The sequence below is a fragment of the Panthera pardus genome, unplaced genomic scaffold (assembly GCF_024362965.1).
Source record: "Panthera pardus isolate Hobbes unplaced genomic scaffold, ASM2436296v1 HiC_scaffold_17, whole genome shotgun sequence".
Taxonomy (NCBI): domain Eukaryota; kingdom Metazoa; phylum Chordata; class Mammalia; order Carnivora; family Felidae; genus Panthera; species Panthera pardus.
In genome coordinates this window covers 6,816,950-6,843,303 of record NW_026526732.1, presented here as the reverse complement: position 1 = coordinate 6,843,303, position 26,354 = coordinate 6,816,950, and the positions used below count along the sequence as shown (strand labels likewise).

The 26,354-nt window shown below is 40.4% G+C and overlaps 1 protein-coding gene across 2 annotated transcripts in view; it reads right to left on the bottom strand.

Annotated features, from left to right (window-relative positions):
• The window catches only part of PRKN (parkin RBR E3 ubiquitin protein ligase), a 1,337,794-nt gene that overhangs the window by 579,136 nt on the left and 732,304 nt on the right, over positions 1–26,354 (bottom strand). For both annotated transcript variants that reach the window (XM_019412860.2, XM_019412859.2), the window contains exon 6: positions 18,401–18,516. In XM_019412860.2, coding sequence (XP_019268405.2) covers positions 18,401–18,516 — 116 coding nt within the window. The remainder of the gene's footprint in view (positions 1–18,400; positions 18,517–26,354) is intronic.

Genomic DNA, 26,354 nt, shown 5'->3' with positions numbered 1-26,354 from the left:
TGGACACTATAGAGAGTACATAAATGCAGTCAGAAGGCTTTTTATCATGTACTGGTTACAAATCTGTAAATATTAATGTGATTGTTGGTACCAGTAATTTATTTTGTAATAAACCCTGCCAACAGGGATAAGATAAAAGAGGGAGTACATATTACGTACATAAAATTCTAGTGCCAATGCCAATGTGTGTATGTACCAATAAGCGATTCTTGGACACTAGCTGGGTGTCCAACAATTCAGCTCCATTCTGACACTGTCTATCAGGAGATAGCACCAAATTCCACAGTTTAAGAACTCAGTCTTACAAAAACATGTCCCCCAAATCCTAAGTCCAGGCCTGTCACCTGGACTTCTGACCTACCTCCTAAAGATCAGAGATTATGACACACAACCTATAGACTGGAGGTTCCAATGATCTCCTCCTTGGGTTTGGTTAATATGCTATAGTGGCTCACAGAACTCAGAGAAACATTTTACTTATTGGATTACCAGTCTATGATGAAAAGATATAACTCAGAAAGAGTCAGATGGAAAAGATGCATAGGGCAAGGTGAGAGGAAAGGGACGCAGAACTTTTGTGGCCTCTGAGTGTGCCACTCTCCCCAAAACTCCACGTGTTCACCAACCCAGAAGCATTCGGAACGCAATCCTTTTTGGTATTTATGGAGGCTTCATTACAAGGCATGACTGATCAAGTCATTGGCCACTGGGGACTGACCTCCATCTCCCCCCCCACCTTCCTTCCCTGGAGGTCAGATGTAGGGCTGAAATTTCCAACCCTCACATCTCATGGCTGGCTCCTCAGACAACCAGCCCCCATCTCTGGGTGAGGGTCCCAAAGTAACCTCATCAACAGAGAAAAGACACCATCTTTTTGCTGTCATCTCTTAGGAAATTCCAAGGGTTTTAGAACTCTGAACAAAGACCAAATAGGTATTTCTCACTATAGGTCACAGTATTAGAGTAAAGAATTTCTATTTCTCCAGAAAGTTTATGATGAATATGCAAGTTGTGTGGGTGTCAGCCCACATTTTCCATCTACCAGAGGGACTTTTAAAATATCACTCACCAGACAAAGACCAGAGACATAAACCTGCTGCAGCATAGCACAGCCTACTACAAACTCCGTGCTTATTTTAAGAATGCTGTGCTCAAAGAATGTGATTTTACACAGGCAGCTCAGAAAGTACATTTGCATATTACTCAGTGAAGTGTGGCTTTTCATTTAGATCAAATGACTATTCTAGATTAATTTGCTCAGTTTTGATTCCAACTTTTCTTGTGTACGTACAAGAAGGTAAGTGATGGCTGTTAGAGTTAGCTTGCTTAGTGGAACGTCATGACAAGTGAAATTGAATGGTCTTCTATCAGTGTCCCATTGTATGATAAAAATGGAAATCTGTTAATTCCAATAACTGTCTAATTTTTCTTTTCATGTAATTCACTGACTCAAAGTAAAGCTTCCGGAAATGTACTCTTAATGGTGAAATACCTGACATTATTGTGAGTTCTACTGTAATTCAGTTTAAAAGTTCAATATTGAATATATTCTTTGTTTTTAAAGTGACAACATGAATATATATTTTGGTGGAATATAACATTATGGCTGTAAACAACAGCCTTACTAAATTTAGGAACGTGTGGAACATGCTTGAAGTAATTGTGGTATGCATGTTACTCATAGTTGTGTCAAACAAGCTGCAATATTCCACCCATCAAAGCAGAGCTGTGGTTGCCAAAATTTACAAATATTTTTACATGGAGTAACTGAACAATCAAATTGTGACAAAACCGACGTTGGATAAAAAAAAATCTCTCTTCTAGTGGCAGGGTGCACTGTCTGTCTTCGCTGCCCGTCATCAATCATACTTTTAGGAAAGTTTCAGCCTTAAAAAAACCACTTTGTAAATTGTCTACGAAGGGTGCTAAACTAGGCCAAAATACACAACCACTGGCATGATGATCGTTTTGAACTGAAAGCAACTTGGAAGAAGGAGATATAAGAAAAGCTCTTCACCATCCCCCTATTTGCCTAAAAGCAAGACATAAACGCATGAGGGATCCCCTCCTCTGCCAACCACCACCATCGGGAAGGACAGAAGTTAATCGCTGGACCCTTATCAGCCCACAGACAGCACAGAAGAATCTATACGACAAGTTCCAGGAACGAGCTGTTATCTTCCATTAGTTCCCCATATATTTACCTTCCAACAATTTGCTGCTATAGAATTTCAAATTCCCTTTCCTTCGCCTTGTCTCTACAAATTTATTGGGTTTTCTTTGTTGTTGCTGTTGTTGTTTTGAAGATGCTAGATGAGCCCAAGGTCTACCTACCCCTTTAGTTACTCATCTTTGGATATCTCCATGAATATGTGTGACGCATCTTTTTTTTAACGAGAGAAGGGGAAAGTAACATTTATTGTACGCTAAATATGAGCCAAGTACCCTCCACACACACATTATTTCATTACATACTCATAACAACTGCAAATTAGGTATTACTGAATATAATTAAATATAAGGTGATAACCCCCCAATAATTATCTATCAGAAAAGATGGGGGGTACTTACACATAAAGTTCTACCAAGTTCCTGATAACGTGCAGATAACACGTCTTCCACAAAACATTGTCACTTTGATGCCAGCTCCACCAGTGCCACTTTCAAATACTTAGAAATGTTAGATACTAGAATTAATTTTTAAAAGACACAAATTCACTTAACATACACTTAATAATTATGTACAACTTCAAATATTAGATATTGTCAACGAACTCTGAATGAGTGTATTTTGTCTTTTAATTTACATCCAAACTAGTTAGCATATAGTGCAACAATGATTTCAGGACTAGATTCCTTAGTGCCCCTTACCCATTTAGCCCATCCCCCCTCCCACACCCCCTCCAGTAACCCTGTTTGTTCTCCGTATTTATGAGTCTCTTCTGTTTGTCTCCCTCCCTGTTTTTATATTATTTTTGTTTCCTCCCTATATTCATCTGTTTTCTCTCTTAAAGTCCTCGTATGAGTGAAGTCATATGAGTTTTGTCTTTCTCTGACTAATTCCACTTAGCATAATTCCATCCACATAGTTGCAAACGGCAAGATTTCATTCTTTTTGATATACTCCATTGTATATATATACACCACATCTTCTTTATCCATTCATCCATCAATGGACATCTGGGGTCTTTCTATACTTTGGCTATTGTCGATAGTGCTGCTATAAACATGGGGGTGCATGTGTCCCTTCGAAACAGCACACCTGTATCCCTTGGATAAATGCCTAGTAGTGCAATTGCTGGGTCATAGGGTAGTTCTATTTTCAGTTTTTTGAGGAACCTCCATTCTGTTTTCCAGAGTGGCTGCACCAGTTTGCATCCCCACCAGCAGTGCAAAAGAGATTCTTTTTCTCCGCACATGTGATGCACATGTTAACCAGCTTCTGTTTTTCCCTTATTATTCTGTCTTGTGTCAGCACCCCAGCTGGAGAAGCTAGAGGGTAGAGGGAAAATATTTTTTTTCCTCTTCTACACTAATATTAACCACTTTACAAGAGTCTTCTAAATTTGTTTGCATTTTATTTAAAATCAGTTTGCAATCTTTAATCATAGCATTCCATTAAATGGAGTGCCCCAAATTTTCCACCTTTTGAAGTTTGAAGTAAATATAAATCACTAAAAAAACGTCTGTGAGAAGACATTTAAACTAATCTGTATAAAAGTAAAGGAGAAATGAAATACGAGGTTTCCATTCTGGAATCTATAATTGATCTCTTGGGATATTTCAATTTGTGGGAAGAATCTTCTCATACAACTCCTATTTTTAATCAGATAAATTTATATTTCTATCATAAAGAAGTAAAACTGAGAAAAACTTCTGACTTTGCTGCATCTAAATGTGGTGGGTGGGGCTTTCAAAGTATGTGTAAATAAAAATAACTAAATTGACAAGTTCTGTTTTATAAAAATATTTGTCAAAGAGAGGTTCTCTGAGTGAAGCAAAACACAATACTTGGGATAATATCCTGCCAGTAATATTCATTCATTTTTAAAAAAATATTAGAATTGAGAACCATCTCTATCAAAATCTCTGAGATTACTACTAGTAGAGGGAGATTTTCTCAAAAGCATTATGATTTACAGAGAAATATCATTTGGAGTTGTTAACAATTTCAAATGCTTTAGTTGTACCACAACTTTGAAGATTGCAGGAAACTGTATTTCTAAATTTTTAAAAAAGAAAATAACACAAAAATACATTTTGAACTAAATACTGAATACACTGTGTCAGAGACAGATAGTATAGCTAATAAACATATTAAAGTGCATAAATAAGTGTGAATAATAAATACTCTGTATGTTGATATAATCCATATAAAGAGGTTCACATTTTTTGCTTTAGTATATAATATATATATTTATATATTTTCATATTTAAATATTATATATTTATATATTTTGCTTTACTATACATAAAATTTATAATACTTAAAATTATGCATATTGGGGTGCCTGGGTGGCTCACAGTTAAGCATCTGACTTCAGCTCAGGTCACGATCTCATGGTTTGTGAGTTCAAGTCCCGCATCGGGCTCTTTGCTTACAGCTCAGAGCCTGGAACCTGCTTCAGAGTCTCTGTCTCCCCTCTCTTTGTCCCTCCCCCATCATGCTCTCTTTCTCTCTTTCAAAAATAAACATAAAAAATAAAAAATATACTATATGTTATTTATATACACATACAATATTTAGAATGAATCTTTTTTTTTTTTTAATTTTTTTTTTAATGTTTATTTATTTTTGAGACAGAGAGAGACAGAGCATGAACGGGGGAGGGTCAGAGAGAGGGAGACACAGAATCTGAAACAGGCTCCAGGCTCTGAGCTGTCAGCACAGAGCCCGACGCAGGGCTCGAACTCACGGACCGCGAGATCATGACCTGAGCCGAAGTCGGCCGCCCAACCGACCAAGCCACCCAGGCGCCCCCGAATCTTATTTTTTAAAACCATTTTTGAGTAAAATATTTTTACAGGTTTAGCAACAGACTAAAACTTATCTACCATCCAGTAAAATACTGTTTCAAGATACTATATAATTTCAATTATTTTTAATGCCCTTTCTCACTCTCAAACATATTCTGTTGCTGCCCCTTGCCACACATGTCCCTTGCTATGTCCAGCAAATATTAAGACTGTCTCCCTCCTCAGAGTTCCTGCTCTGACCAATTAACTTTTACCCAGTCCAGGGAAGAGCCAATAAAATATTCCAAGAATAATAATGAATGCAGGAGTCAGGGAAGGTATCGGCCATCATCATAAAGGCACAACTAATGGAGGAAAAAGGGAAGAAAGAAAAATCATAGAGACAAAGAAAGGGAAGAATTTAGATGCTGGAGTTCAGTGCCCAGCTTTTCCCCTCAACATGATGTTCATAGCTACATATAGTTTAATTCATTCTTTTCATCACTGTATGGTATTTTATGTTCACACCACAAGCTGTCGTTGATGGACAGTTGGTTTATTTTAAGCTCTCAGCTATCATAAATGATGCTGCTATGAATGTTCCTTGCATGTGTTTCTGATGAACGTATGCATGTATTTATGAGTGGCCTACACCTACAGGTAGAATTACTGGGTCATATGATACATATACATTCATCTTCAGGAGGTACTGTCAATCGGTCTTCTAGAATGGCTACATCAGCTTTCATGTCCGTAGTAGCATATGGGAGATGCAGCTCTTCATGTCCTTACCAAAACATGGTGGGGGGGGGGGGGGTCATCAGTCTCTTAGATTTTAGATACAGTAAAACCTTGGATTGCGAGTAACTTGTTCTGTGAGTGTTCTGCAAGACGAACAAACATTTCTGATAAATTTTAACTTGACGAATGAACGATATTTTGTGATACGAGTAGTACATAACACCGAACATCATATGATCACGACTGAGCCAATGTTCTTGAAATTTGCCTTGATATACACGTGCTTTGGATTACAAGCATATTTCTGGAACAAATTATGCTCACAAACCAAGGTTTTACTGTATTCTGTTGGGAATATGTTAGTAACACATGGTCACTTTAATTTGCATTTCCTGCTTTCAAATGTTTACTAATCTTTGGATAATCTCATTTTGTGTCTATTATTTTGCCCATTTTTCTATCGTGTTGTCTTTCTTATTGATGTGTAGAAGTCCTTTACGCATTGAGTCCTTGATCACTTATATGTGTTGCAAAATCGCCCACTCTGCGGCTTGTCAGGTCACTCCCTTAATGTGTTTTAAGTTCCAAATTTCAATGTAGATAAATTTATCAATATTTCCTCTTATAATTGATTTTTTTCATCCTGTATAATAAATCTTCCTCTACATTAGAGTCATAAAGTGATTGCACTATTTTATATTCTAGAAGCCTTATTGTTTCAATGTTTATATTTAGATATCCAATTCTACTCGATATTAATTGTTATGTATGGTGTGAGATAAGAAGTCAAGGTTCACTTTTATTTTTTTATTTTTTTAATGTTTATTTACTTTTGAAGGAGAGAGAGACACAGTGTGAGTGGGGGAGGGGCAGAGAGAGAGGGAGACACAGAATCACAAGCAGGCTCCAGGCTCTGAGCCGCCAGCACAGAGCCTGACGCGAGGCTCGAACCCACAAACCGCGATATCATGACCTGAGCCGAAGTCGGACGCTCAACCGACTGAGCCACCCAGGCACCCCGAGGTTCACTTTTAAACCTGAACACTGAACCACTTCACCCAGCACTATTTATTTAACAAACTGTCTCTTCCCCCAGCTGTAATGCCAATTTTTAAAGATTTTTTTTAAGTTTATTTCTTTATTTTGGGAGACAGGGAGAAGGAGAGAGCACATGCAAGTAGGGGAGGGACGGAGAGAAAGAATCCCAAGCAGACTGCCCCATCAGCACAGAGCCCAATGTGGGGCTCGAACCCACAAACCAGGAGATCATGACCTGAGTTGAAGTCAAGACTTAGACACTTAACTGACTGAACCACCCAGGTACCACTGTAATGCCACTTGATTATAATCAAGTGACCATATCTAGACAGAAGTCTGAATATAGGTACATAGCCTAATAAAATAATTTTATAGCTGGAAAAATGTAACTTTCCTAAGACAGACTAAAAACAGGCAAAAGACCTCCTCAGGTAGGAATACACAAGCAACAGCCATAGGATGATGAAATGGAGCACATACTGTCAAGGGGAACAATGATTAAGACTGGCTGGGAGGGGCACCTGGACGGCTCCGTTGGTTAAGTGCCCGACTTTAGCTAGGGTCATGATCTCATGGTCTGGGAGTTTGAGCCCGACACGGGGCTCAGAGCCTGGAGTCTGCTTCAGATGCTTGTCTCCCTCTCCCTCTCTGTCTCTCAAAAATAAACAAACATTAAAAAAGTTGTTTTTAAGAAACAGCCTGGCTGAGAAGTACCAGAACCTGTCACCCAGTGCATGTTCTTCCCTGGCCATCTCTCCTTGAGGACCTCGTGAGATCTGAGAAGATCTCCATGCCTAGTGAGGCGGGCACCACTGCCTCCTCAGCCCCCCATCACTGCTGCCCCTGGAGCCTCCCCAGATGTTTGTCCCAGGGAGCTGCTCTACGCGGACTAGCTCACTAGCCCTCGGGCCCTGAACATAGCCTCTCCTGTTAAGCATCAGGGACCCACACGATGCCTTCTCTGGACGGAAGTAACTACTCTCACAGAAGCCCCAGACTAGAGTTATCCCCCAGGCCCCTCATTTGCCTGCTCATTAGGTGATGCCATTAATCCCAAATAAACCAACAGCCACCATTCTACAGCCACTCCTTCAACATTAAACTTCTATTTGAAATCACCCCTCCTCAGCCCATCCCTATCTTCTAGCTACAGTCTCGCTTCCCACAATTAATGATTTTTTTTTGGAGGCAATGCACATATTCCTGAGGCCACACAGCATGGAAGCTAAGGGTAGGGGTTTTGTTGTATTATTGTGGAACAAATATTGAGTCACCTCTCTCTCCATTTCAAGCGCATTGTGACCTTTGGCAAGTAAGATAACCTCTCTGTACGTTATTTTTCTCATTTGTAAAATGGGTATAACATTCATCTCTGAGAGGCCAAGTGAAGACCAACATACATGCAAAACATCTAACAAATGTTAACCGAATAGCGATAGAAACTGTTACCCACCGTTGAGCCTCGTGGAATATAGATTTATGTCAGATTGTCCTGGCATACAAATGGGTCTGGCCGGAGCGTATATGAAAATAGGCCTACACAGTCAGAAAACACCACAAAGTACGCTTTCACTTGGCTTGGGAGGAGGAATCAGATAATGGAGACTGACAGTGGCATAGCGGGCCTCAGAGTTTGGCTTTGGAATTAAGGTCCGGTCACTTCTAGGGTAAGCTGTAGGCAGGAGTCACAGCAGCATGTCAGCAGCCAGCTGACTAAGAGTAAAAAATAAAATAAAATAAAATAAAATAAAATAAAATAAAATAGGGAGTCGGCAAATTAATGTGTACCCTGCTGAAATTCACACAGATCACTCTATTATTTTTAATACTCTCTGGGCCAAGTTCAAAGAATCACTGGAAAGACTTGGCTTAAGAAGAGAAGTTTGGGTCCCCGTTTCATAGGAATGACACCCCGAGAAAGCACTCAGGTACTATTACCTTCTGCCCTGCCTGAACCAGCCCTTTTCCACCCCTCTGCTCACTGCCAGCCTATACAGCGGTCATCCGTTCTCTCTGCATCCCATCAAAAACACACTTTATCTCAGCTTGAAGCACCTACAACAGTTACTTGAGACGTAGATGAGCTCGCTAAATATCTCTTGAGCAAACAGATCGAGTTTCAAGTTCTAACGATAGAGGAAATGCTCAAGATGGCACACACCTGCAGGAAATTGCTTTGCCCGTGACAGCACTGTGGGAGGATACCGGCACCCGGGCGCGTGCTTCCTCCCGTTAACGTGTGCACATGATGGTGGAAGGGCTATCACACGAGAACACTAAGTAGGCCTGAGTGTTGTGGAAATCTATACCTTGAGCTAGAAACCCTTGAGATTTCTTTTCTGGCGCGCTGCACATAAGGAGTCGGGGCCATGCTTTCCTTGGTGTAGAATTTTCCAAGTTAACAAGAAACCGAATACAACGCATCCTAACCCTTACTTCAATAAATAACTTGGTTTGCACTCCGGGTTACTGAGACGGTTGCTTGTTTGGTTGTAAATAACTCTATAAGCTGTAGAAGCAACAAAGGGTAAATCTGCAAATACTTAATTCTGCACGTCATGGGAAAAATAGCTATATAAATGACATTTACAGAGAGGAAAGGTACGTCCTAGCAGTTAGAAATTTGCTAAGGGTATGAGTCAGCACAAATATTTGCAATGGAAATAACGTCTTCCCCTCACCAAATTTATAACCGTTGCTAATTACAAGGATAAAATTGCAATTAAGAACAAATGAACAAGCCATTTATACTACTTTTTCTAAGTAAAATATTACTATTTAAAATCTATGTGATCCCTTATTTCCAATGAAGATGGACCTTAAAAATAATGTGTGGCTGTCAACAAAGTTCTAGCAAAGCCACTTGGATGCTTTAGGGATCTAGCTGCTTCTTAACATTGACTATCCCAAAATGAACTGCTTAACATCCAGACAGTTACAACATGCGAAGTTGACCTTAACGAATACAAAATTGGTCCAAGAGGATTTGCAATATTGTCCTACTAGTGCCAGCGGGAGCTGCTGTGTACCCACAGCGACAGTTAAATGAAAAGGTGAGGCATATGAATTTCATACACAAGCCATCTGTAACATCTCCAAGAAACCCCGCTGATGCAGCCACTTGGATCTGAAATCTACAGGGTTCGCTGCAGGAGAAATGAAGGTCACTGACTGACATTAAAACTGACACGGCTCACATTTCAGAGTATCAATGTTGCTAAAATATTTCTTCTGTTTTCCTAAGTAACTGACCCCCAACAACATACCTGTGAAATCTACATCTGAAGGTTGGACTTCAAAACTTGATTTTTTCCCTTACTCCTAAGAGCACCATAAAAACTCTCCATTGATTTCTGATTAATTTATTTCATTCTGTTTTGGAAAATTCCATTAAATTCAGAAAGTTTTTTTTTTCCCTTTTCTTTATTGGTTTGCTTGTTTACTTATTTATTTTTTCAATTCCAGTATAATCACTGTAGTGTTATATTCATTTCAGGGGTACAACACAGGGACTCACCACTTCTATACATTACTCAGTGCTCATCAGGATACGTACACTCTTACAGAAGGGTTTTTTTGTAAAAGAGAGGTGTTCCATATAAAAGGAACTCGTTCTCTGTTCCTCTGCATGAAACCATATTTACTGGAATTCAAGTCAGTAAATGTTTATCGAAATCGCATTGATCTCTTTGATGGTGTAGCATCAGCAGGTTTGTGCAACAAGGCTGGGACCTTGTCCTTGGGGCAGCGGGCAACTTAGCTGGGCAGGTGGGCTTTTGTACAGTGTTCAGTGTTTCAACTCCTGTCTGTCTGTCAGCCGTCTTTGTATCTCACTTTACTGCTCATCTCCTTTTCATATGCAAAGCCACCTTCCACCCTCAGTGGATAGCCTTTCCTTTTGCTCTACAGAGAAAACTGAGATCTGCTGGGCTAAGGTGTGACTGGAGAGACAGTACCAACCACATGGACCTTGGGTGTAGGCTGATGCAACCAGTTCCTTGAGGTAGGACCAGATGTAATGTTTAAAATGTCCTAGTCTCGGGATGCCTGGGTGGCTCAGTCGGTTAAGCATCCGACTTCGGCTCAAGTCATGATCTCACGGTTCCCAAGTTCAAGCCCCACGTTAGGCTCTGTGTGGACAGCTCAGAGCCCGGAGCCTGCTTCGGATTCTGTGTCTCCCTCTCTCTCTGCCCCTCTCCCACGTGTGCTCTCTCTCTTGTTCTCTCTCTCTCTCTCAAAAAATAAGTAAACACTAAAAAAATCATTAAAATGTCCTAGCCTCAATTTCTTCAAATATAAGACAGTCAAATAATTTGAAATTAATGTAGGGAAAGAATTATAGGAAATTAAGCACTACCTATGAATTTCAAAGAGGCAATGCAATGTCCTATATGGGAGACTTCACCCACAGGATGAATTCTCCTTTCTGGGAGGATCTGTAACAGCTCTCTCTCAAGATTGGATCTGACTGACATGTGCCACACTCTTTCAGGAAAGAATCACTCACAGTATAAGCAGAGTGAACTAACTCCCATGGGGTCTGGGGCACAGTGTGAAGTAGACTGCTTCCAGCTAGAAGACGTATCTTTGAAGTTCCCTGTTTCATCTTAAAAAGGTGTAAGATATTCCATTCTACTCTATTACATATTCCTGTTTATTAAGATACAAGCGTGGTATTCTGATTTACCTTTCTCTGTAATGTTGTGTAAAACAGATACTCCGAGATATGTCCCTACTTATACGAAAACTATCTTTTGTTCCTGGCTTGTTACATTACCTAGGAGTATACAAACTGTTTCTCTAATAAAAGAAATATATAGATTTGTATGCACAAAGAAGGTCTCTAGTGCTATCACTCTCACACAGACACACACACACACACACACACACACCCATCATTTTTCCATTGTTAGAACTAAAGCCATGTACTGAAAAAGGCCATGTTAAAGATTTCAGTTAAATTATGTGTCACTGTATCTGGAGTCTCTGAAGATGCTCTTTGGAGCCGATGACTGTATAAAACCATCAGCTCCCGTCTAATGCCAAAAATGACTAGAAAGGGTTAGGTTGATAAAATATGACCATTGAGCACTATCTCAAGTCTAGACAGAAAAATGACTTGTATATTAATTCTAAATCACAAAATAAATGCCAAATATAACTAAGATTAAAATGTGAATCAAGAGGAGAAGCCTAAGATATAACAAATGTATTCAAAGGGAAAGTTAAACTAAGATCCTATTTTTTTTAAATCTTTCTGTTAAATGAATGAACGAATGCATACCAAAATACTGACAAATGATAGTTAAATCACTATCTCCCTGGATACCAAGAGCAAGTATAAATGGACTTTGAGATAAATCTCTACCAATCTCCAAAAGCAAGTAAATTTTTTAAGTCTGCAATCCCAGGGCAGCACTATTTCGACAGGCTGAACGAATTTTAAGACAAATCTGAAAGCAAGAAAATTATAAAAAAAAATTTATATCAAACAACAATGACATCAGAAACATAAGTCTTTGCTGGAAGAGTTAAGGATAATTACAGGGTAGGACCAGTTTTTAGATTTAATGTCCTACTAGGAGCTGAATTTTAAAACATGTTTCTGGAGAGTTAAATCTTGGCTGTGTAAAACCTGGTTATTTTTTAGTTTGTATTGAGCTTTGTAAACTTCAGAACGGCAGAAAGAGGAAAAAAGTGCAGGAGTTCACTAGGCAACCTTAGAAGCAGAAAAGTGGGGATGATTTCTCTCTTTTTGCTCAATCACACCATGCTAATAAGTTTTCTATTTTGTAAGTTTCAAACTTTACATTTTGAATTTTAAGAATAACACTACTGCAAAGTAAAATTCAGCAAGCAGAAATACTCTTTTCCCCAGGGTGGGCACCCAACGTCAGGGTGAGTTCCAAGAACCACATCGTGGTCAGAAATATACTACAAGTCTCACTCTGGTTCTGCCCTGTCATCTTCATATGACAGAGTATCATTATTCCCGAGCTGAACTGAGGTGTCCAGGAACGTTCTGAACCTCTCTGATGTCATTTCTATTGGAAAGAGATAATATAGTCACTCTACCTTCAAGTGCTGTACTTTCTGTTCTCAGCTCAAGTTTTTGCTTTTTATTCAGTCCACTACTTTCTGTTCACATGTAAGACTATCAACTGATAACCTTGAGTGGATACTGATCAACCCCACTACCGTAAGGACGTAGAGAGGACCACAAGGCCGGATGGCAGATGGGAACCTGCTGGTGCACGTAAAATCTCAGGGTGTTGTGGCTCTCAAACAGTCCACTTTCTTTTCTTTAAGGGACAGGAAAATATTTTACATGCAATGTAAACTCAAAGTGATGGGGTTTGCGGGTGATTGTCGGGGGGTTTGCAGCTGATGGTCAAGAAAGAATTCTTGAAGATGTCTTTGGTGCAAAAAGGTGATTTTATTAAAGCACAGGGACAGGGCCCGTGAGCAGGAAGAGCTGCACTAGGGTCCTGACGGGTAACTCATTACATACCCTCATGTTGGGAGGGAGTCAGGGATCGAGTAAGTCTCTAAGGTATTTTGGAAGCAAAGTTTCCAGGACCTTGAGGGGCTAGCTGCTGTTAGGAAAACATTATTTATCACTGTTTAGTAAAACCTCAGTCATGAGACCCTTCAGATGTATACTGGGGGGCCATAAGTTTGGAGTATGATTGCTAGCATATGCCTTGGAGGAGTTGACATAAAGGAAATTTCCAAAGGAATTTTTATATGTTAAAGTAGACTTACAGGATCTTGGGAGTCAGGATAATGTTAAGCTAAGATTCCCTTTTGCCCCAGCCAAGTGTCCTCTTCAAGGCAGCTGAGCTCCTAGAGGGAGGTCACTCTGCCTGTTTCAAGGACTTGTCTACAGGCTGTAGGCAGTAAAGGAAATTTAACGTTTCATTTGCCTTAGCTTCCCACATCACCATGGCAAGCAGTTAAACCTCTTTCCTTTGCTCTCGGGTAGCCAGGAGTGTCCGAGGAATATCACACAGATCCCACCTGGTGGCAGAGAGGTGCTGTTAGCCTGTCCTCTGCCCTCAGCTTGCCCCCCACTCCCTTATCAAAAGGACACAAACTGTGTACCTGAATGAAATTTTCAGCCTAACATCTGGAAAGGAAGAACACCGCTATCTTATATATATTTTGTACATATTATAACCACATATGTGGGCTCTGGAAGGGAGTGTCACTGAAAACCTCATCTTTTATTTCTGCATCTGTCAGCAGGCAGGACCACAAATGAGTGTTTTCTCAAATGGTACAATCGATTTATAAGCTGTGAAAAAGCACTGCTCCTACCTTTTGCAAGCTTTTAAAACCAGTCAGAGCCCTATAGATTACCTATTCCAATTCTTGGATTTTGTAAGCAACCTGAAGGCCCAAGAGATTATGTTATTTTTCTAAGGTCAAAAAGTTAGCTTAGTGGCACTGGAGACCCTTGAATATAAGTTATTATACACCTGTTGAGAAGTATTGTTAAGAAGGTAGACGAAAGTGATGTCAATCTCTTTTTACACAAAAGTACATGTTTGTACAGCACAACAATAAATAAAATTTTTACCTTGCTACTAATTCTCTACAAACTCTTTCAAAGGACAGAAACAGAATGAATACTTCCTAACACATGCCATGAGCCAGAATTACTTTAAAGCTACAACCAGACAAAGACAATATAAGAAAACTATAGACCATCTCTCTCCTGAGCAAAGATGCAAATATCCCCAGCAAAATATTCGTGAATCAAATACAAAAAAGCATAAAAAATATATGCCATAGTCAAGTGGGACTGAACTCAGGTATGCAAACTGATTCAACATTCAAAAATAAATTCATGTAATCCAACACAAACTAAAACAGGTTAAACAACAGACTAAAAGAGATAAACCATAATATTGGTAGATACAGAAAAAGTATTTGACAAAGTCCAACTCCCATTCATGATAAATACTGTCTGAAAACTAGGAATGGAAGGTAACTACCTTGTGAAGGTAAATGGATAGGGAAGGAAGACATGAAACCGTGTGTGTTCACAGATGACATAATAATCTATGTAGAAAACCTGAAAGAACCCACAAAATAATTCCTGAAATAATAAGCAGTTATAGCAAGGTTGCAGGATACCAGCTTGATATGCAAAAGTCAATCACTTTCCCATATACCAGCAACGAATAAGTGGAATTTGAAATTAACCCTCTGGTTTTAATCTATTATGTAGTTAATTATGCCTAATTTGACTAATGATGTATGATTAAGGCACACACAAAAATAAAAGAAACGTAAAATATAAATAGATACCCTAAATTTTTATTTTCAATTCTGTAATTAAATAACTTATTTCCAGGAAGATGTGGTATTTCAAAACCCAAACCAAGGAAATATATTTAAATGTAAATTCACAGGTCAGGAAATATCATATTAATAAAGGACACACTGATATTATGTATTGAGTGAGAAAGTAATTGCAGAGGCCAGTTCTTTTTTTTTTTTAGATTTTTTTTTCAAAAAATTTCATATTGAGAAAGTTTTGCACTTTTGTCTCACAATAGAAAATGCAAAAAAAAATGCAAACAAGCAAGGGAGAAATATTCAAACTTGCTAATAACAATTTTTAAAAAATATTGGGGCTTCTGGGTGAATCAATCAGTTGAGCATCTGACTCTTGACTATGGCCCAGGGTTATGGGATCCAGCCCCACACCAGGCTCCGTGCCCATGGGTGCGTGCGCGCACACGTGCACCCTCTCTCGCCCTCTGCCCCTCCCCCACTCACATGTGTGTGTGCACTTTCTCAAAAAAATTTTTTTTACTTAAAAAATTTTTAAATTAAAAAAGATGTTAATGACAAAATTAATGTCCTTTAGCAAATGGGCAAAAACTAAAAGTATGAACATTTAAAAGTGTTGAAGATGCAGCAGGAAGCTGTCTCAAAGACAGGCAACCATAGTCTACAAGGGAAATAAACTTGGCAATATGCATCAGGCACCTTAAACATGTCCATGAACATTGACCTTTTGTTACCACTTCTACGATACTATTTTTAGATTCAAAACATGCAGTCAATGATTTCTGGAAAAGGATATAAATTTAAATGTTAGTCTAATATATATTTTGAAAATTTTTTTTTAGAGACAGAGAGGGACAGAACATGAGAGGGGAAGGAGAGAGGACACACATAGAATCTGAAGCAGGCTCCAGGCTCTGAGCTGTCAATGCAGAGCCCAGTGAGGGGCTCGAACTAATGAGCTGTGAGATCATGACCTGAGCTAAAGTCAGATGCTTAAGCAACTGAGCCACCCAGGCACCACTTAACCTCATATTTTTAATTAGAAATAATTCAGATCACCAGCAATAGAGAAATGGTGAAATATCAGCTACCTATTAAAAAAAAAAAAAACAACGAAACCAAACTTGTTTCCATGGGATATTTCATAGCAGGGAAAATTTATCATGATGCAATGTAAATGGAAAAAAGCCAGATACAAAACTATATATACAATGATTACATATAGCACGTATGCACACACACACACCGTTGTATGTATGTGTGTATATATATATATATATATGCAAATATTTAGACTCAAGTATTTAAGATACTGGAAAGAATTAAACCCAAATCTTGCTAACCATGAGGGTAAACAACTAACATTTTTAGTTTTTTTTGTGTTTGTTTGTTTTTGTGAGTGAATCACTTCTAAATTAAAAACGAAAGCATCAGCAGGAAAAAAAAACATAACCATCAGCAACATACAACATAAGGTACTTGTGTGTCCCCATGTAGGCTTTTATGACATCCCTATGCATGGAGCTTTCAGTATAAGAGGAGGCGGCCTCTTTCTTTATTTTACATACAGGGCATCCCCCTGCTGCCTTATACAAGAAGGGACCTCACCTAGTCAAGTGGTTGGTTATACACACACACACACTTCAGTCTAACTGAAAACAGTAGCTTCTATTTATAAGATCACCCGAAAATAATACTAGGAAAGATTTTATTGCCACAGACGGTATTATTTTTCAGCAGTTCTGTCCCTGCGCATCTGGGAAGTGGCTTGCTTCCCTGAATGGATGTTGGGAGCTGCTAATACAAAGCCGACAGCTCAGCGGCAGGCAAGCACAGAGAGCTATGCCCACAGTTAAGGGAACACGATCAACACCACACAGCCTAATGCCATCTTTAACAGCTTTAATGGAAGGTTTTTAAATACTGGCTGGTGGCCGCATTCTGACTTAGAGAGAAACCATTTCTCCTTTGAAAAACGGAGACGTGATGTTAATTAATTGCCTGGTGCTTTCAGAGCAGTTGAGGACTCCCAGCCCCTTTCCTGAAAGACCAGAAGAATCAGCTGTTCTTGCATGTTGAAAACGTTAGCCATGTGCAATCATTCACCTTACCGAGGGATGTTGAAAAGCTGCATTTTAGGCAATATTGTGGAATTCTCTCTCACAGCAGAAACTAAAAATGCAGCAGCAAAAAAAAAAAGTCTCATTTTTCTCCCTTTTCTGGAAACAAGTGTGTCCAACTGAGGCTGCTAAGGATTTTAGGATTCTATTAGTCAACGTGTTTTGTTTACATTTATTAAAGGACAGAAGTATTATGTTAGAAGTATTAATAACCACTAATCACGAAATCCCAGAGTTTAAGGTAACTCTAAAAGGCCACCTAACACAGTCCCCAAAGCCAAAGAGGCAACCCTGAAATGCCGAGGGCACATATCTGTCTTTGCTTAAAAGTCTGCAATAAGCAGGATTCTTTGACTTTATTCATTAATGCGTTTTGGCATTTCCCAGAAAGTTCTTGGTATCAGGGCTAAGACCTCGCTCTTGCAATTTGAGCTTCTAGCCGACCGCAGAGAATATGTACTAAAGCTAATTTCTTTTACTCTGTTCATTTGAATAACATAAAGTAAGAGATTTTACTCTCAGACATCAACTCTGTAGATTAAATAGGTGCAGGGTTTTCCACTCGGTCCTTGCCTCCCAAGCTATAATTCAAATCTAGTCATTATCTTTGTTTTCCCAACAAAGCATCTCCACATGTTCTTTCTTCCATTGTATTCACTGAGATTTCCCCAACTAGCTACATGCTTTTATTTGGGGCGTATGGATACATGTGAAGCCCCGACATACATACAGGCAAGTTACGTGGAAGAACTGAAGTGTACAAAAGAGACCTTTTTAAGATAAAATGTTGGGGCGCCTGGCTGGCTCACTCAGAAGAGCACGCGACTCCTGATCTCGGGGTTGTGAGCTCGAGTCCCACACTGGCTTCAAACAAAATGTTATGGATCATGTATTCCAGGAATAAATGGCGCTCATAAATTGTCATGGCATTCCTAACACTAGCTTCATGTTTTACTTCCGTTTAGAACGCACCGATATCAACACGTGTGTTTATTTTTTAAGATTACACTACTTTTAGACATAAGTCATCTCTTTTCTATCTTGGGATCCGATTCGACCACTGACCACACGAAGGATTTGGCACTTTGAACAGTCTGAGAGTGAAATATACCCACGTTGGGCAAACGGCGTCGAAGCAAAGCAGACACTCCTCAAGAAGGAGAAACCACTGAGGAGATTTATGTGAGAAGCCACCATGGGAAAGCAGCATGTGGAGGGTGACAGCGTCTTCCGATCCTTACCTGATGTCGGTACATGTTATGCAGGTGATGCCTCGACTGTTTGTTGTGATCAGGTTCAAAGCCACTGATGTTTCCTTGTCAGCGGTTGGGTGTGCTCCACATTTAAAGAAAAATTCCTGGAAGGATGAGAAGTATGTCAGAAATCACAGACATGGAACTCAGCTGGCCGTTTCCCCCTCTCTGGAAACATTTTCACATTAAACAAACTCTTCGGGCAAGAGAGGAAATCTATTATGAGGTATGCGTTAAAAATAAGTCCACATTGAATCTTTGGAAGGAAACTAAATGCCCTTGTGCCACTACTCAACAATCCACTTTTTAGGAGGGTCGAAGTGTCTGTGTTTGACTTCCTTTCCCCTGTTAGCCATGGAGCTGGGGAAATGCTCGGTGACCCTGGTTTAGCAACGCCCTTCCATGATAAGTGAGTCTAATAGAAGAACCCAGTGTGAATGCAGGAGGAAGCCTGAAATGGTATCTCACAAATCAAGAAAAGGAGACGCCGAGCCAAGCAATGATTTGCCCAAAGTCAAACAATCAGAGGTGAAGGCAGGAAGTAACCACGTTTCCTAAGGGGAAACCCAGTGAGTTTTCTCCAGCACCACAACGCAGTTGGTCAGTCAGCAGCAAAGATGTGGTCCAGAGTAAGGAATCTAGGGAACAGTACTATACATAAGACTGTGCATACACGCAGACTTACAGATTAGCGGAGTGTGACCCTCCCCAGACGCTCCCTGAACCTTTCTCTGCCGACGAACAGGGTCCCAGAATTCCCTGGGAGACTCCAGCCCCATGCCCCACACTAAGCAGAGGGAATGTTCCACACCTGTACTTCTCTTCTTAATTGGCTTCTCCAGCCTTGTCTTGCACACACTCCCTTAAGTTAGCTTTTCACATAGGTCACATTCTTTTGTTTGCTTATATTCTCCCTTCTCAACCCAAATCTTCTTTTTCTTTTTCTTCATTTCTTCCTCTTGTTATGTCTCTATTTGTTCACACGCCCCTTTACCCTTCATACGCTGGGGTGTTGAGCACAGTAACCACTCTGCCTCTTGCCTAACAGTCTTTGCACTCCCATGATAATCACATCCATGAAGTTCAGTTTTCTGCTACGGCCAAAATTCAATACAGGTGCATCTCTGGACAACAGAAGGACACTTGTCCACCTCATATTCCCCGCTTCCCCCAACTCCATTTGAGGATAACTACTTGGAATCTGGGAAGTATCTCCCTTTAAACACTAGACTTTGCCTTTGGTTAAAGCTCCACATATTAAGTGCTTTTGGCTTCGTGGGACTTTGGGGGTGTTTGTTGTACTTCCCACTCTGCATTGTAGCCTAAGAGCACCCACGGACACCACGCAGATGAATATATGTGGCTGTGTTCCAATACAACTTTATTTACAAAAACATTTAGAAAATGGGATTTTGTCCACAGGCCGCTGATGGTCCACCCCTGAGGTATTGTGGAATACCTTACTCATATCTGCATCTTAACAGTGTCCAGTATAGAACAGGCATCAGATAGATTTTCCTAAATACAAAAAAATCGACAGGTTCATTAACCAAATCCTCTCATCATCCCTTCACACATTTGGCAGCACCACCCTTAATTTATTCTTTCCCCACTCGTAACCCAACTGGCTCCTTCTCCTCTGACCTGAGATACAGGGAGCAACACCTGTGGCTTCCAACGCCGGTGTGCACCAGAGACACCTGCTGGGCTAGAAATTGCTGGACCCAACACCAGGTTTCTCTAATTCGGGAGTTCTGAGGCAGGGCCAATGCTTTGCACTTCTCACATGCTGGCAGGTTATGCTTTGACTGTCGCCCTGGGAGCCGCACACTTGAGAGACACCGAGTTATACTGACATCACTGGCAAAGGGAGGAAACTCTGTTTCTTCTCTCAGAAGACGACAGCTGAAACATACCTCACTTACCACATCTGGAAGTGATGCCATGTCTCTGGTAATATGTGTTACTCTCCAAAAATCTGAAGGGTGCCACTGTACAGAGAAGTGTCCCAAAGCCAGCTGTCTGGAGCCCAGGCTCTTCTGAATTGCAAGGGTCTTACCAGCCCCAGACGGTGTCACTGCTAGTTAACCAGAACCTATGCTATCTGGGGCGAGTGGCCTATTAGTCCTCCTCCCTGCAGTCTTCAGGCCCACAGATGATGGTGTGACAACAGTCTTGCTATAATAGATGGCGTGTCCAGTGCTTCTGATGAGCGCCTGTTTACATATGTCCTTGGAATCATGTCTATGAGCTCATGTCTTTCCTTGGAGCAGCACGGACATCATACTGATTGGTCCCCCCTTTTTTTTTAACATGGAATGCTACCCTTTTCACACAACCTTTTGAAATTTTACAAATCCTTCAGAGGTCAGTTCAAGGATATTAAGAAAAAGCTTTAAAGCAATTCCTGACGGCCTAAACAAAAAGTGTGGAGGGCATGACTGGCCCTTATGAAATACACTGAGTTAGCTGCAAGTACTTTTTGTGGACATGAAAAAAAAATCCTGCTCATAACACAAAATAATTCCTCCAAAACAGCTGAGTTGGCTGGACTATTGAGAAGGTATTTCATATACAGATAAATAGATAGTATTTGTATTTTTTTTCTTAGCTTGCAAAAAACTACTGGTAGATGTTCAGCTAACAAATCACAAACTGTTCTAATACCAGATAGAAGTCAGCCAGATAAAAGCCAAAATCCTTTTTATTGAGGGGAACGGATGTTTGTAGATAACAGTATAAAAAGTTATAGATATCTGGAAAATTCCAGTGTTTCACATGGGGTGATAAAACAAAAATACGAATTATCAACTCTGTGTATTAAATATGTATGTCACATTTGTGAATTTCAGCACTCTCTCCACCAATTTTTATGAAAGGAGGTTCTTCTGTAGTACTAGAGTAATTGGCAAGAATGGTGGAGGGTCTGAGACTTCACCCTGCTTGCAAGTTAACAGGTTAATATGCTACAGTCTCATGGATGCTGGCAGAAGACACAAGACTCCTGGGTCAGAGACAAAGGACTGTGTAACTCAGAGCCCAGGCAGAATGAAATATGGACATCATGACCATGCCATTCCCCCTGCTCCCCAACAACTATGGGATGAAGTAGATGAACTAAGCTACATGCTACACCTGTGATGGGTCTGCACCACAGCTGAGGACTCTGAACCCTGGGAACCCAGATCTTCAATAAGCAGCTGTAGGCAAACCTTCCTTTTGTCCTCAAGGGGGATGCTGTCTTTACGATACTGGATAATAAGCAGGTCTGCTCTATGATCTCCTTAAAACGATCATCCAGAACAAAAGGGTAGAGTAGGCACCTCCCTTATAACACGCAGAAACGCAGGAGAATCCTAGAGAACTCTCTCCCAATATTAGTTACACCTCTTCTGGCAGACTAATCACTAGCACGATCTGGTGGTTTCCTGTCCTATGTAATCAGTGAGCTAGGTAGGATGTTGGTAGTCTTTTGATAGTTTCAGTCCGCATGCAAAACACACAACTAGTAAAGCAAAGCTTTACTAAAAAGTAAAGAAACAGAAGAAGCTTGCAAAAATTTCTACCTTGGGTACCTCAGCTTGCTTATAGAGGGTTGTCAATTCAATACAGCTGCATGATTCTTTTGGGGTAGCTGTGAATTTTGCCTTTCTGTGTTTTATTTCTCTCGATTGCTCAGGGTTAAAAAAAATCATGGGAGCCAAAGCCAGAAAAGTCATCTAGCTAGACTCCACATAGCATGTTCAGAAAGCTGACTCCACTGTGGTGAGATGCAGTCATCAGGGGGATGACACCATCTCCATCCCAACATGGGGCCCAGGAAACACTGCAAGCTGGAGTGAGTGACAGCAGTTATGCTCCAGGGCCGTCTGCCTGACGTGGCCTTACTCTAGTTTCCGTAGGTGCTGGGTTTGACCAGCAAAATAATTCTGTGTCACTAGGGAAACAGACCCCTGTGGGTGCAGCAGGGAAACATCCTCCTTCGTGAGGGAGGACATTCGTCAATCCTAGTGAAGGCAATATGGCTCCCTTAAGTGTGGGTGAAGAAAGATTCCCTAAGGGGCCCACCCCATATTTTACAAATACCAGCTCAAGATAAATCAGCTACAAAAATAAACAAAGCAAACCAAACCAAAACAAACAAACAAAACAACCAAGTCCTGAAAAATTAAATGAATTCTTCCACCTAATCAGGAACTACAGTTCCCATGGGATGGCTCATTTCATTTGGATCCACAGACTCAATTCTGGGAAGCCACAATTAATTAGCAAGAAGCTAAAATGTATGACAGTAATTGGCCAGGTTTTTTTTCTTTGTTTGTTTTCAATGATAGTGTAAACTATTAAAAAAAAAAAAAACTGAACCCAGAATAAGACTTTGAAAATGAGCTTAGTTATAATATTATAACCATGTTAAATGCTATGCATTTTCCACCTTATTAGTACTAAACAGAAAATCTAAACTCCAGCACAGTTATATTCTTTAAGTTCACAGAAATGTATTTGCATTTTTACCATTTCTGTGGACAAGGCTATGATTCTTTCCTTCTGCTCTCACTGAGTTCTTGTATTTTATCATAACTCATCTATCTTTCACTTCAGGCTATGGAGGCCTGACCCTCTAACCAAATCAGACCCATAAAAACCAAGAGTGTACATCAAGGGAAGACCTGTAAACATTGCAGTTCAGCTGCTGGTGGCATTCCCAAAAGCCACCCTCCTCTCAACTCCACTCTGCCACCTGACTCCTGACTCCTGACCAGTGTCTCTCACAAAGAGGGACATGGTAAGAAGTATGGAAACAAATAAGGCAGTGAAATCTGAAAATAGATTTTTACCAAGAACCCAGTTGTGTAAGAACTTACAGGATCAGAATCTAATTAGTCAACTCCAAACATAAATTAAAGTGTTCCAAATTTCTATAAAAAGAGCTAACAAACAACTACCTGGAAAGCCTCGCATGTCCCAACCACAAGCTAGTTCCACAAACCTGAAAAAATAGCAATGAGACCCACATCTTCCTCTTCATTTATGAATCTTCTAACGGCTTTTATTGAACCTCCTAGAGTTAATGAGTTTTATAGATACTGCTTAACCATAATGTTTTCCAGATAGAATATTTGTCTTGATTTTACAAAGAGTTAAATTCGATGTTAGTCTCTAAATCTTTCTTAATTAATATGCTCCAAAGAAAGCACACCTTTCTCTCTGTTTTTAAAGTTTATTTTTATTTATTTTGAGAGAGAGATAGAGAGCAAGCAGGCGAGAGCCCAAGCGGGCTCTGCTCTACCAGCACAGAGCCCGATGCGGGGCTCGAACTCACAAATCGTGAGATCATGACCTGAGCCGAAGTCAAGAGCTTAACCCACCGAGCCACCCAGGCACCCCACACCTTTCTCTTGATAAAATAAAAGGGACACACGATTTTCACTGGAAGGTTGTGGTACGTGGTTTGTACTGAACAAGTAACTGGCCATCTGCATGGGTCAGAGTCAAGTTAGGGAAACAGGACCCACGCCAGGCAGTTCAGCTGAGGGAATTTAATGTTAAGGTGTAGTCACAAAGGTGGTGGAAGCCACATAGGGCAGGAAGCCACCCTGAGATCAGCAGCTTTTGGGCTCCAGTCACCGGAGTGGGAAGAGTTGGCTGGGAGGTCTGCTGGGAGCTGGGAGGGTGAACGAGAGGCGGCCACTATCAGAAAAATGCTTCTGGAAGAGAAAGCAAGGAACATCCTGGCCTGTGCCTTCTCTCTGACCTCCCAGCTCCCTCCAGGCCTCTCCTGGGCAGAGCCAGCCTGAAGCAAGGGAATCTGGGAGCTGGCACTGGCCATGACCAGCTCGATATACCACACAGGGCAGGGCAGGGAAGGGCAGGGGGTTCTAGAAACAAGCAGCAGGTGACCGGTGCACCTTCGAAAGGCAGAGACAGTCTGTCAAGTCCCGGTTCTTTGCCTTTCACTGTCTGTTGGTGGTGGCACTTTCTAATCAGCCTCCACAAAAGAAACAAAGATACATTCAGCTATGGCTCTGTAAAGTGTATTAAACACACACAAATATTTATACCATTTGTGGATTGAGTTCAAACTCAAACCTGTGAAAAGATGAACCACCCAAATTTTCAAGTAAGAGAGACCGAGGACATAAGGCTACTGTTACGATTTATGAGAAAACTGGTAATGAGCATCTTACATCCCTTTCTGTCGAAGGGTCCTCATACTTCCCAAGTTACCAGAGACGACCTGTCACTTAGAATCAATCTAAGTGTCTCCCATGGAACTAAAACTTCTATCAATAGCCAGCAACGAACAGACATCCTCACTTCAGGCTCTAACAGTTCCTCGTTTGGTTGGATGCAGATTCTTTTGTAAGAAGCGACTGATGCTCTTAGGTCTTAATATCCATTTACTATCCATTATTCATATTAATATTATACCTTTAGTTTTCTCTAAGCTAAAATCTGACAAACAGCATATAATTCCCATATTCTGCACCCTCTCCATAAGGAAAGCCTGTAACTGAGCGATGCCAAAGCCTGTTCACCTGGTGACTTAGAGCATCCGAGCCTTCGTGCTGATGTGTTAGACTCACTTGCAGTCCGGATACAAACTAACTGTACAACTTGTTTGATCGCATAATACTTGTACACTTTGCTAATTTACCAACGCTAGGTATAAAATTAGGTTACACCCAGTGAAACAAATAGAATCTCAAAAGCTACTGATTCTGTTATCATGTGCAAATTTGTTTTCTCTTAATAAGGTGCCAACAAAGCCTCTAGATGATGTGCAAACTTTATCAGGACAAAGAAAATCAATATCCTCCCATAGAAAGGAAAACCACACTGGATCTTTGCTGAGGACGGTTGCTGCCAGGTCCACACCATGACCACTGCCAAAGCCTTAAGGAAGGCTGCATGTTCCTCCACGGCCCTGCATTGGTTAACAACAAATGCACACATTATATGCACATGGTACATGTACATCCACCTGGTATATGCACATAGCTTGGTACACACATATGCCAAGCTAGCCCATGCTAAGCAGCAGAAAGAAAGCCTTCGACGTTAAGCCAGCAAGCACATGGCTCTCCACTTTCACCTTTGGTCAGGTCCATAGTATTTCCACTGTCCTACCACTACAGCTATTGTTAAATTTCAAAAGTATTTTAAAATTTGTATCTTATTACCAAAGTGAAAAGTATAAACTGGGTCCATTCCCTAGGCCAATGTATAAGAAATAATAAAAATAAAAATGAAATTCTAAAATCCAAAAGGCTCTGGAAACACAAAGCCTTTTGTCCTCATTTGTCCTCAAAATGTTGCCACAAGTAAAATTTAATGGCGAGACTGGACGTGAACTGGCTTGGCATGATCTCTGGCCCGTATTTGTCCAACTCAGTGTGACTGTCCCCACTTTGTACTGCAACGTCGTTGTTTTTCTTTTTAAGTGAGAAGGTGTAGGCACCCAGTCCTGGAGCTATTTCAGAGTTAAAATGTATGAATTGCATAATCTTTCTAAAATCTAAAAGTTTCTGAATTTAAAACACTTCAGACTTCAGGGTAGTAGATAAGCGATTACTATTCTACACCTAAATTTTTTAAAATTCTTACTAATCCAACAGGATGATCCTCGAAGTGCTAGACACAGTCCTCTACGTGAATCACTGCAATGGTAGTTTTGATTCAGTCCGAAAGAACAGTTCAAGCCTACTTCAAATATGTACGTAAATAGACCCTTGCATACTTGTCACCTTTCCCTGTGACGCCAGATCTAAACAATTACAGATGTTAGGGCTACATGCCTTCAAGACATGCCTTCTTCTTCCATGCCTGGATCGGAAGTTCTTCCACTGTCCAGAAGTTTATTCTATTGTAACATGCCCAGTCACCATGCATTATTTATTATTTTAAGACTAAAAGTGGGTTGTAAAAGAAAGCACATCAA